Here is an 11,469-nt window from a genome sequence, read left to right on the forward strand (position 1 = left end):
TTTTTATTTTTTAATATCTTCATATATATTTTATTAGTACAAAATGTCTTATATTGGTTTGATTCAATCATAATAGTTATTGTAACTCTAAGTTAGAAAAATACTTTGTAATTATAATTATTAAATATGAGTCACCCTGTTTAACAAGCATATACTTTAATTTTGTATCAACTATTTTTTTATTATTAAAAAAAAATACTTAACCTTATCTTAATTTGAAGTCTTAAATCAAAATACTTAACCTTAACTAATCATACTATTACATTATACATGGTTTTGATGGCCCTAGTCACACATGTCGTATAATTATTATTATTTAATATTCAAAACAAAATATGTCTTATGTTCATCTAGTATATTATGTTGGGTTAAAATGGTTACTTTTTAACATTTTTCCAATAAAGTAAAGCTAATCTAGTTTTTATAAAGATACCTATAGGTTAAGCTTTAGACACACATTCATTCACATTTAAATTTGTTAGATATATTTTTTAATATATAGTTGTAAGAAAAAAATATTCAAAACATTAGGAAGATCTGCACTTATTTGGAAGGCTAAAAAATTAAATGCAAATTTGAGGATTCACTTTGGTAAGGAAAAAATTAGTGCTAATAGTGCGGGGGCCCATGCCTCTCTTTATTTTTTTTGTCAACCGATGTTATTGATAAAGCTTGGAAGGATCCATGCCTCTCTTTATAAACGAAGCAATCGACAGGAATTTTTTTTTTTTGTCAAAAGTATTATTATATTTTGTTGCCGAGACTGAGACACAAGGAATAAGAAGAAGAACCACAACAACAACAACATAATATTTGAACGTAAGAGAACGATTGTTCCTCTTTGATCTGATGATATCCCTAGTTAGCTTCCTCATATACGATTTGTTTTTTTTTTTTGTCATCTTAATGAATAATATATTGGGTTCTTTTGATCTAATAATTAACCTTTGACAACATCAAAAACAAAAAAGCAATTAACACCATCCGCTGAGTAATTGATCCTTTTTTTCCACTGCAATTTTTAGATCTTGGTTTCTATAGTAAGGGTATGCATGGAATCCGAGCTAATTTATTAGTATGACTGATTTATGGATAACTGATGAATTTCTCTAGATTTTATTTTCGATATAATATACTTGATATCATATATGGTTTCTCATGACCTTGAAATTAAGAATTCTCAATATAACTAGTTAATTGCTAAGAACTAAAATGATGAATCTCTGTTTTCAAAGTGTTTGTTATATATTTAGTTTTGATTTTTACACTTCACTTTACTGTGTTAGAAACTTCTTAATGAAGATCATTTTTTTTTTTTTAACATGCTATGTTTAGTAGATAATGTCGGACTCGGGAGACGATGGCATGCCGTGTATTGTGTGTGACAATGGAACAGGAATGGTCAAGGTAAAGGACTAATAAGAAGAAAATAGAAACAAAATTTGCATTTCAAAATATCATAATTTCTCCATTCAAAGATTTTGTTAGTTTTTTTCGTAAAATAATTTCTATCATTATTAAAAACAACCAACAAATGAACTTTTCTATCTGCCGTTTTCATTTACAATTACCAAAGTACAATCATTTCTCTTAAAATACTCCCGGTTTGGGAATTGATTTTTTTAAATTATATATGTACAAATAATTAAACAAGCAATCAAATTAAGTATATTGTAAAACAAGGTCGCAGATCTAATCTTTGGTAAAACATTCTCAAGGCGGGATTCGCTGGACGCGATTCACCAGGTATTGTATTTCCAAGCATTGTGGGTCGTCCAAAACACAAGGGAGTGATGGTTGGAATGTGTGAGAAAGATGCCTATGTGGGAAGCGAAGCTCAAGCCAAGAGAGGTATTCTTACACTTAAGTACCCAATCGAGCACGGTGTTATTAGCAATTGGGATGACATGGAGATGGTTTGGCACCATACTTTTTACAATGAGCTGCGTGTGGATCCTGAAGAATACCCTATACTTCTCACTGAAGCTCCTCTTAACCCAAAGACCAACCGTGAGAAAATGACTCAGATCATGTTTGAGACGTTTAATTTTCCTAGTACGTATATCGCTATTCAGGCCGTTCTGTCTCTCTATTCCAGTGGTCGTACCACAGGTAAGTTACTCTGCCATTCAAGTTTCACAATACTAAGGCAGAACTGCTTTTGATCGTTAATATGTTCAATATATATATATATATATATATGCGTGTTTAGGTATTGTGTTGGATTCAGGAGATGGTGTGAGCCACACAGTTCCAATCTACGAAGGGTATGCACTCCCACATGCGATCATGCGTCTAGATCTAGCAGGCCGTGACCTAACAGAGTATCTCATTAAAATCATGATGGAACGTGGGTACACATACACCACATCAGCGGAGCGTGAGATAGTCAGAGACATCAAAGAAAAACTCTGTTATGTAGCTCTCGACTACGAGCAAGAGATGGAGACGGCTACGTCGAGCTCGGAAATCGAGAAAGCCTACGAGCTTCCTGATGGTCAAGTGATAACGGTAGGAGCTGAGAGATTCAGGTGCCCTGAGGTTCTTTTCCAGCCATCTTTGGTTGGAATGGAAGCTTGTGGTATTCATGAGACGGCTTATAATTCGATAATGAAGTGTGATGTTGATATAAGGAGGGATTTGTATGGAAACATTGTCATGAGTGGTGGCTCGACGATGTTCCCTGGGATTGGAGATAGGATGAGCAAAGAAATAACTGCGCTTTCACCTATTAACGTGAAGATTAGGGTTTTGGCTTCTCCAGAGAGGGAATATAGTGTTTGGGTTGGAGGCTCCATCTTGGCTTCTCTATCTTCCTTTCAACAGGTAAAAAAAAAAAACAATAATAAATTAATAATTGTTTTCAAAGTTGATCATGGAGTATGTCTTTTTTGGGGTCCGGTGTTTGTTAATGTTTAAGTATGTGATGTCTATATTGTAGGCGTGGATAACTAAGGCTGACTATGAAGAATATGGACCGGCCATTGTTCACAAAAAATGCTTTTAAGTTTGTTAGCAATGCTAAACGGCTTTCTATAAGTAGACTTGTTTATTATGCTTTCTTCGTTATTGCTTTTTTTTTAGTAAGATAAATTGTATCTGATTTCTATGTTTTTTTTTATAATTATATGTTTTGTTAAAAGAACAAAGGGTTTCGTTTGTTTTTTTTTCGGACTATTCCTTTATTTTTTTAAAATATAAAGGTTTTATTCATCTAAAGATAGTGTGCTGATTATTGCTAGAGTTTATCTGGTTCTGACATTATAAAATACAAACTTAAAATTGAGATAGCTAGAATCTTTACAAAATAAAAAAAATAAAAAAATAACAATGAAAGTGATTTGCCTTATAAGTAAAAAAGAAGACAGAAAGATGTAATAAATACTAAACGTGAGAATAATACAAAAGAATGTAAAAAAAATAGTGAGACCAATTTCTAATTAAAGGAAAAAAAAAATTGTAATTAAAGGAAAACAAAAAAAAGAAAAGGTTGAATAAGTCTAAACGACGTCGTTGAGACGCCTGTGTCTGTTATAATGCTTCTGGATGAAAACTCTTGAAGCTCCTTCCATTGTTTTACGCCATGTCTGAATGAGTAATCAAAACAGAGTAGTAGAGGATTGTTTTAAATGGTTTTAATAAAGTAATAAAAAATTACAAAATTGTACTAATAATTAAAAGGGAGCTTAATCATAATTAGTGTAAAGATATAGTAATTAATTACCTTGCCGATAGTTCTGACAAGAGATTTGTTCCTGAGATGTGATTTACCAGAAGCAAGCTGGCGGAGAAACAGAGATCGCCGTTTACTCGCCGGAGCAGCAAGCAAAAGCCGTTTCCTCTCCACCAAGCCAATAACGTTGCTTTCTATATTGTCAGCGTCGTTCTCTCGAGTACTACTCTTATCTTGAGATTTCTTGCGGCGTTTCGTTGACTTTGACTCTTCGACGTCGTCGTCAGGATCGGCGAACTTACGGAGCAATTCGTCGGAGGATTTCTTGTTCACGTGTGTGATTTTGGTCGGATTAGTCTCTGTGAATACAACAAGATCCATCTCGGTCAATGTAGGATAAGAGAGATAAGAGATAGAGTAAAAAAAGAAATTAAAGAGTAGACGATGTGCACAGTTGGGGTTATAAAGGAGGGGTTGAAGAAATGGACCGTTGGGGGGAGGAATAATGGAGAATTATAAAATATAGTGCGTTACATTTATTTAATGTTATAATAAAGTGTTGGGGATATAGCCGTTGAGTAGAGAGAGACATTTGCATGAGATTCTGTGCACTTGTTTGTTTGTTTACTCTTTTTTTCTTTTAAGATTATTTTTTACAGACTTTTTTTTGTTTCACGCTCTTCTTACCAACGACTACGACACTATCTGGTCGGTCCTTTTTGTCCTTTTATGTGACACACCTAAGAACTCGTGTTGAGATTTTATGTTGAAANAAAAAAAAAAAAAAAAAAAAAAAAAAAAAAAACAAATTTGGACAAATAAATTATCCGAATGAACACCAAATATGAGATTAAGAAGTTTCATTATATAGAAAAAAATAAAATAAGGATGTTTCTTGAGAAATAACATTGAACCTAATTAAAGAGTATTAGCTAGTGAAAACGCTCAAGATTACATTTTGAAAGACAGGAAGAATCTACTTAGTAGCAGCTCAATATTATGATATTAGCTTATCTGCGCGCTAAAGTTTAGAGTATGACATTCCAGATTCCTTAGGTTCACCTACAAATAAACATGGTGATTTTGAGATATAGGTTCTGCAATTTATGAAAGAATATGGAGTAGAATTTGTTAACATTTCAACTCACCCAACAACAATACCGGTCTCACAGAACTTAGGACAAATTGCCCTTCAGACCATGCAACATTCATATTTCTTAAATAAAACTTAAAGCACTGTTCGACAAAGATAAACTTAAATCATCCATGGGACCAAAAGAGAGGACGTGGTAAAGCCTCGATAAACACCTCGAAGCCTCAAATTGACACGTTAGATGATGCCCACGAAGCTGGAAACTCGGATTCCAAGAAATGTACTTTGATTTTGTCGGTAGGAAGCTCGTTCAGAGTTTTGACGGTATGTTTGTGTTGGGTTTTGAATAAGTTTTAAATTATACACTGTTTTGAAGAGGGTCATTTATAATTTACCATTATGTCTTGAAATCAACATGAAGATGAAGTAATGATCTTTAGCCATTTTTTTTTTGTCTTTTTCATTCTTTTTTTTATATATTCACTTGATGATAACATGTTTAATACATTCATTTCCATAAAATGTTTTATCTAATAAAAAGATTTTTCTTGATATAATTTTTGAAAAGCTGAGACATGGTATTAATTTCTTTGAAATGTGTATTTCCTCTCCAATCTAAAATATACTATTAGCCATGTTTATTAAATTTTATTATATCATTAGAAGATGAAAAAGAATACAACGAAAAATTGTACAAAAAATGATAAAATTAAACTAAACCTTTCGATATATGTATTCCCTCTCAAGTCACTATGTTAAAATAATTTCAATATAAAATACTCATTATTTTTACTGATAAGCTCCAGCTAAATCCTCACGCTCATGTGAATCTGATGATAAGCGCCGGCTAAACTAATATTTAAACAGTAAAAAACAGTTTGAAGTCCAATTTTCATGATTTTCATTAAAACTATAAATGTACGTTCACTTTCTGAATTTTAGATCCAAAATTTGTGAAAGCCCAATTAATTGCTGGTTCCTCTACAACTAGAAAAAGCCATGTCTGAGGCTGCTCTACGAAGAGTAGGCAATATTCTTTTCGGACTAAGCTGCTATTTATTATTCCCTTTGTATTACAATGCATGGGTTTTTAGAATTTTTTCTTGTATAGCAATAGATGATTTCTGTATATTTTTATCAATTAATACTAAAAAATTATAAATTTTAAGAATTATTAATTGAAAATTTTAAACTTTGATGAATTACTATTAGTTAATAATTATGAATAATAATGTATTTATTGTTAAACATTAAATATTTTTCTTAATTTATGTGAAAGTGTCAAAAAATTATCTATTCTAATATAGAAGGGAGTAGTTTTTAAAAACTATAGATCTTATTAAATAGACCAAGTCCAACAAAGGCCCAATAATTGATTGATTAAAAGAGATGTCATGTTAAGTTAAACCATTCAAAACTCGTCGGTCCCGGACACCTAAGAACTTATGTCGAGATATTATTAGTTGAAAGAAAAACAAATTGAAATTAGGACAAAAAGATTATCCAAATGTAAGACCAATGAGATTTGGAAGTTTCATAAGAAATAACATAGAACTTAAGAGAATTAGTGAAAAAGCACAAGATTACACTTCCAAGACAGGAAAAATCTACCAAAGTAGCAGCTCAATATTATGATATTAGCTTATCTGAGTGCTAAAGCTTAAAGTATGACATTCCAGATTCTTTAAGTTTACCTGCAAATAAATTTGGTGATTTTGAGATATAGGTTCTGCAATTTATGAAAGAATATGGAGTAGAATTTGCTAAAATTTAATCTCACCGCAACAGCAATACCGGTCTCACAGAACTTAGGAATGCAGATCAACCGGACAAGCTGCCCTTCAGACCCTGCAGCATTCATATTTCCAAAAAAAAAAAACTTAAACATAAACTATGATGTTATTTATAGTCGCTGTGTAAGGAGGTTATATACCCTTTATTAAACGGTTGTCATATTTATCTTGATTCCCAACGAAGTAGACATGAGGGCAGGTTTCAATCAAGAAAGGGTCTCTATCGGTGAAAGGATAACAACCTATACGCAAGTGAATCAAACAATAGGACTCAAAAGAGAATATTGTCCCTTATCTTTCTCTTGAGGGTTTAGTTCGAAAAAGTTCATTTGCAGGGGAGGTGAGCTCTTACCAAGGGTATTAGGTGCAGTGGGAGCAAGATGTCTCCACCTCAGCGTTCTTTCAACAAAATCAAGCTTGCTTTTAGCCTCTGAGTACTTGTCAAGGTCATCAATGTTCTGACCAGAAGTTCCAAGAAATCTGCAAAATGTCAAAAGCCAATTGAGGTTTTTAGTCAGATAAACTCAAGCAATTATATCGTTGTATTCAGAGAGATTGTATCCATTATTAATAATAACCACACCTGATATTATCGACATCAAATGAGTGAGGATTTGTACACGATCGAAAGGTGTTGTAAGGTGCGGATCCAGGGAAAAGACATCTGTTCAGAGGCTGAACAGAAGAGAAGGCTTATGAATCAGATTTATAGATAAAAATTCAGTGTTTGGATATTTATCTATGTATGTATCTACAAACCTGCTGAGGCAATGCGAAGTTTGCTGGATCATTCAGGCCTGGCATGATATCTACTGAAACTCCTGCAGCTATCTAAGAAAATCCACAAAAAAAAAAACAAGAATTTGAATTTTCATCTCAATAGAATCGATAACCCACAGGTGAATCTGGTTAAGTGACCTGGTTTAGCATGATATCAATCTCTCTGATGGGCTCATATAGTGTTGATTGATCTTTTGAGGCCAAGTTCTGCAAAAATCAACCAACAAAGATCATAAGTCATAACTGTGGCAGATAAATGAAACAGTATTTGAGAAAATATTAGCATTGAAAGTATGAGTACCTGTCCATTAATGAGTTTACGGGGAAATTCAACAGAGTTTCCAGCTATAACCACATGTACTATCTGTGCTGCAAGGCCTTGTTCCTGTTCAAACCATAATGCATAAATTACAGATTAAGGAAAGAACATATATTGAAGAATCTGAAAGTTAAAAAGTTTGAACCGCCTCATCTCCGAGATGTCCAGTTATATGGTCAACAAGAAGCTGAAATTGCAGGGGATTAGCCGATTTGCTTCCAATGCACAGCCCCGACAATAACACAACATATTTATCTTCCTCTGCAGAACAAAATGGATGTAATATGGTCCATGAGAGATTGTTTAAAGATATGATTGAGCCACGAGGATAGCAAAAGAAAGAGAACACAGCTAGACTTACGTAGATCGATAGGCCGCTCTATCTGAGGCGGTAAACCAGCTTCTAGTACATCCTCAACAAAGAATTCACCAGCACAAGTTTCCTTCCCATGCAAGGCAACAACAACACCTACAATCCAAGGATGCTTCAACATTAATTTTCTCAAAGAACCCGTCGTTTAAGAGAGGTAAGGTCGATCAAAATCTCAAACATTTGCCACATTTTAACAAACGCAAAAACCAATGCAGCAAAGAACATTCACAATCCAATTTGCATACCTGTCACATATATCGCAGGTGAAAGTGCAGAGCCGCCAAGCTTAACTCTCCCACTCTCGTCTTCCAGGATCAGATTATCATCAGGATGCATAAAGTTATGTGGTTTAACAAGCGGAGTAACTGACCTCTGCATTAGTGTTGAATGTACTCAGCAGATTGATTCAACATAGTAGACATAGCGCAAAAAAAAATCCAAGTAAAAGGCTGTACACAGAAACCAACCAACCTCTTTAGAATATTCATCGAGAACACAAGGTTTAAGCTTCATGTGTTTGAACAAGGTTCCTACAATGATGCATTCTTTTCCCTCTTCAAGTCCCAAAACCTTACCAACTGCAAAAGTGGAATTTCACATTTCAGATTTATGATTCAAAAACCTGAGTTACCCAGAAAACTAATACTACCCAATCTGTAATCCCTAAAAATTACTGATTTTTCACCAATCTATATCTAAACCCATGAAAATCCTCAAAATTGCTCTTCTTTGTCCATGAAATCAAAATGAGAGAAACAAAGCACTGACCAGGCAAATGGGGTTTCCAAGTAGGGGCAAGAGAGTAGAGAAGTGTTCTCATGAGATGAAGACGAGCAAAGTAAATCTGACTGTACTGCTGCCCTCTATACATCTCCTTTTGTATCTCGAATCTCTCATCCTGCTTCAATTTCAACAACAACAACAACAACAACAACAAAAAAACTCAGAATCAGAATACAAACCCTAGCTCCGCACACAAATAAAGTAGAAAGAGTCTGAGCACACAAGACTCCCATCGTCTTTCAATTGAAGTAAATATAGAGAAGGGTTTACTAACCAGGTAATTGTAGTCCGATTGCTTCCGTTCGTGAACCTTCTCGGAGTCGATTTCCATAGATTCCATGGCGGGAAAAGTAAAAAAACACTCACAACAACACTGAGCAGAAAAAAAATTCAGAGAAAGGTTTCAACTTTTGGCACTTTTCGACTAGAGAGAGAGAAGAGAGTCTTCCTTCTTTTATCAAATCAAACCCAAACCCGGTTCGTCGTCAAGGGGTTTAATTTAAACCGTAAACGAACCGGATTAACCAGAGAAAGGTTTCAACTTTGGCAGTTATCGAGTCTTCTTCTTTCTTCTATCAAATCAAACCCAATCCCCGGTTTACCGTAAAGGGATTCAATTTAAACCGGAATCTAACCGGGTTAAACCAAAAAACTTCTACCTTTAACTCTCTTTTTTTTTTTTTGATTGAAAGCACAAAAATTCTCAATCTTTTTTTCGTTGGCTTCCTTCCATGTCTCTTTCGCCTGCTTCTTCTTCTTCAATGGCGTTGATAAATGGTTCGATTACGGGTACGTCTGCGGTTCGATTGAGATTTCCAGGCTCAGCTTCACCGTCGAGGAGTTTTGTTGCTGTTGTTCCGGGGGTGAAGGGCAGTTGGAGGAGTTCGTACCGGAGAAGGAGGGGTTTAAGAGCAATGGTGCAGGAAACAGTACAAGGATCTCCTTCTGTTTACGCCAGAGAAATGGAGCGCCTTTCTGCTAAGGAATCGCTTCTTCTCGCTGTAAGACTTGGACTTTAATTACTTGGGTCGATATGTCAAGTTAATGTATTTGTTTTTAGATCTCTTCGATTTCACTCTGCTTTTGAAATCTGGTCTCTTTTACTATCCCTGTTCTATGCTGAGGAACAAAATGGGAATAATTGAGGTGAATTGTGTATTTGTTAGCTGTAATCAAGATATTGGACTTTACCCAATTTAAAAAAAAAAAGAATTTTTGTTTTCTCTTTCTCACAGTCTAGATTTTGAATGATCAGTTAGGAACAGCTCTGTGTTTTGAACTTCTCAAATACTGTTTGTCCTGAAATTAGTCTATGTACACAGTTGAAGGATGCTGGAGGGTTTGAGGCATTAGTTACAGGGAAAACAACCAATATGCAAAGGATTGATGTGAATGAGAGGATTACGAGTCTAGAGCGGCTTAACCCGACTCCAAGACCAACCACGTAGGTGCTTCTTTTACTCTTTTGGTTACAATTTTTTGCTTTTGTTTTTTAGGAGGATAGTTGTCTTTTTATTGGTTCCTATAGCTTTTCAGGTCCCCTTGTTTCGAAGGCAGATGGAATTTTGAGTGGTTTGGGTCTGGAAGTCCTGGTTTACTCGCTGCTCGTGTTATCTTTGAGTAAGTACACTTACCTACTTATCACTTTCTCACTCTTTTTTTATTCAAAGTTTAGAAGTGTTTTGCTATCTGATTGTATTGTTTCAGGAGGTTTCCTTCAACATTAGCTAATTTATCAAGAATGGAGATACTGATCAAGGATGCTAACGCAAAGGCCACCGCAAATATCAAACTTCTGAACTCGGTAACATACTGAAATTCTTTTTCAAAATTTGTTTATATGTAGTATACATGGATTCACAGAGGATGTTACTCACAGTGGCAATAAAAATTGCAGATAGAAAGCAAAATCATTCTGTCATCGAAATTGACTGTAGAGGGACCTCTGAGATTGAGAGAAGAATATATTGAAGGTATGGTCGAATCCCCAACAGTCATTGAAGAAGCAGTTCCTGAACAGCTAAAAGGCGCATTGGGTCAAGCTGCCACAACTTTGCAGCAGCTTCCTGCTCTTATCAAGGATACTTTAACCAGTGGTCTTAGAATTCCCCTGAGTAAGCTACTTTTTTTCATGATTTATACATAAACATTTTCTGCTCACATGTACACTGAACCAACTAGTGTCATTTGCTTTAGGTGGATCCTTTGAAAGATTCTTCATGATATCGTATCTAGACGAAGAGGTTCTTGTAAGTTTTTGCTTAATCCCATGCTCAGAATTTTGTTAGGAGTGGTGTGACGGACTGAGATCGTTGCACTGACCAAGTTTTATCTGGTTTTGGTTGTTTGTTATTTTCCGCAGATAGTAAGAGATACAGCAGGAGTGCCTGAAGTTCTAACGAGGATAGAAACACCATCATCCACTGTTGTAGAAACTCTTGAATACGATAGTTAGATGTTACTAGCCGTTGTTGTTCTTGTTCCTATGTTCTTTGTGTTACTTAAAAGTTACAAGAACCAACCACCAAGTTGGTGTCTGTAAATGTTTGAAGTTGATAACTTTATAACCTTGAGGGTCATCTCCATACATTAAAACATCGTCCTTCTCTTGTGTTCTTTCCTCAGTCTTCTCAATGTTTCCAAGTACAACTTACA

At 34.7% G+C, this 11,469-nt stretch overlaps 4 protein-coding genes across 5 annotated transcripts; 2 read left to right on the forward strand and 2 right to left on the reverse strand.

Moving 5' to 3' along the window:
* Positions 1,342–3,007, forward strand: LOC104782705 (actin-104-like). Its single transcript, XM_019245026.1, has 4 exons — positions 1,342–1,407; positions 1,719–2,112; positions 2,213–2,826; positions 2,942–3,007. The coding sequence occupies exons 1-4, from the start codon at positions 1,342–1,344 to the stop codon at positions 3,005–3,007; spliced, it is 1,140 nt and encodes a 379-aa protein (XP_019100571.1).
* Positions 3,250–4,160, reverse strand: LOC104782706. Its single transcript, XM_010507711.2, has 2 exons — positions 3,725–4,160; positions 3,250–3,587 (listed from the first exon to the last, which is right to left on the reverse strand). Exons 1-2 carry the CDS (start codon positions 4,052–4,054, stop codon positions 3,501–3,503), a joined length of 417 nt encoding a protein of 138 aa, XP_010506013.1. The 5' UTR covers positions 4,055–4,160; the 3' UTR covers positions 3,250–3,500.
* LOC104782708 (DNA polymerase delta small subunit-like) lies at positions 6,277–9,248 on the reverse strand. Of its 2 annotated transcripts, none has more exons than XM_010507713.2 (14): positions 9,089–9,248; positions 8,800–8,929; positions 8,503–8,609; positions 8,277–8,403; positions 8,020–8,127; positions 7,804–7,919; positions 7,641–7,724; positions 7,478–7,546; positions 7,319–7,390; positions 7,143–7,234; positions 6,912–7,039; positions 6,700–6,801; positions 6,547–6,614; positions 6,277–6,460 (listed from the first exon to the last, which is right to left on the reverse strand). In XM_010507713.2, exons 1-14 carry the CDS (start codon positions 9,152–9,154, stop codon positions 6,404–6,406), a joined length of 1,326 nt encoding a protein of 441 aa, XP_010506015.1. In that variant the 5' UTR covers positions 9,155–9,248; the 3' UTR covers positions 6,277–6,403. The 2 variants fall into 2 exon arrangements, with proteins under 2 accessions (XP_010506015.1, XP_010506014.1); XM_010507712.2 differs by having other exon boundaries at positions 8,800–8,932.
* On the forward strand, positions 9,505–11,434 carry LOC104782709 (probable plastid-lipid-associated protein 13, chloroplastic). Its single transcript, XM_010507714.2, has 7 exons — positions 9,505–9,815; positions 10,137–10,258; positions 10,351–10,434; positions 10,522–10,618; positions 10,712–10,928; positions 11,011–11,063; positions 11,177–11,434. Exons 1-7 carry the CDS (start codon positions 9,546–9,548, stop codon positions 11,267–11,269), a joined length of 936 nt encoding a protein of 311 aa, XP_010506016.1. The 5' UTR covers positions 9,505–9,545; the 3' UTR covers positions 11,270–11,434.

This window comes from Camelina sativa, chromosome 4, assembly GCF_000633955.1.
Source record: "Camelina sativa cultivar DH55 chromosome 4, Cs, whole genome shotgun sequence".
Classification (NCBI taxonomy): Eukaryota; Viridiplantae; Streptophyta; class Magnoliopsida; order Brassicales; family Brassicaceae; genus Camelina; species Camelina sativa.

Bases quoted from the DNA above. Each gene is read 5' to 3' on its own strand.
- LOC104782705 (XM_019245026.1), top strand. From the start codon at position 1,342: ATGTCGGACTCGGGAGACGATGGCATGCCGTGTATTGTGTGTGACAAT. The intron at 2,113-2,212 runs GTAAGTTACTCT...ATGCGTGTTTAG, and splicing joins TTCCAGTGGTCGTACCACAG to GTATTGTGTTGGATTCAGGA. The intron at 2,827-2,941 runs GTAAAAAAAAAA...TCTATATTGTAG, and splicing joins CTCTATCTTCCTTTCAACAG to GCGTGGATAACTAAGGCTGA.
- LOC104782706 (XM_010507711.2), bottom strand. From the start codon at position 4,054: ATGGATCTTGTTGTATTCACAGAGACTAATCCGACCAAAATCACACAC. The intron at 3,588-3,724 runs GTAATTAATTAC...TTACTCATTCAG, and splicing joins TTGTCAGAACTATCGGCAAG to ACATGGCGTAAAACAATGGA.
- LOC104782708 (XM_010507712.2), bottom strand. From the start codon at position 9,154: ATGGAATCTATGGAAATCGACTCCGAGAAGGTTCACGAACGGAAGCAA. The intron at 7,920-8,019 runs GTAAGTCTAGCT...TTTGTTCTGCAG, and splicing joins AGAGCGGCCTATCGATCTAC to AGGAAGATAAATATGTTGTG. The intron at 7,725-7,803 runs GTTCAAACTTTT...TGGTTTGAACAG, and splicing joins GACATCTCGGAGATGAGGCG to GAACAAGGCCTTGCAGCACA.
- LOC104782709 (XM_010507714.2), top strand. From the start codon at position 9,546: ATGTCTCTTTCGCCTGCTTCTTCTTCTTCAATGGCGTTGATAAATGGT. The intron at 9,816-10,136 runs GTAAGACTTGGA...CTATGTACACAG, and splicing joins AGGAATCGCTTCTTCTCGCT to TTGAAGGATGCTGGAGGGTT. The intron at 11,064-11,176 runs GTAAGTTTTTGC...TATTTTCCGCAG, and splicing joins ATCTAGACGAAGAGGTTCTT to ATAGTAAGAGATACAGCAGG.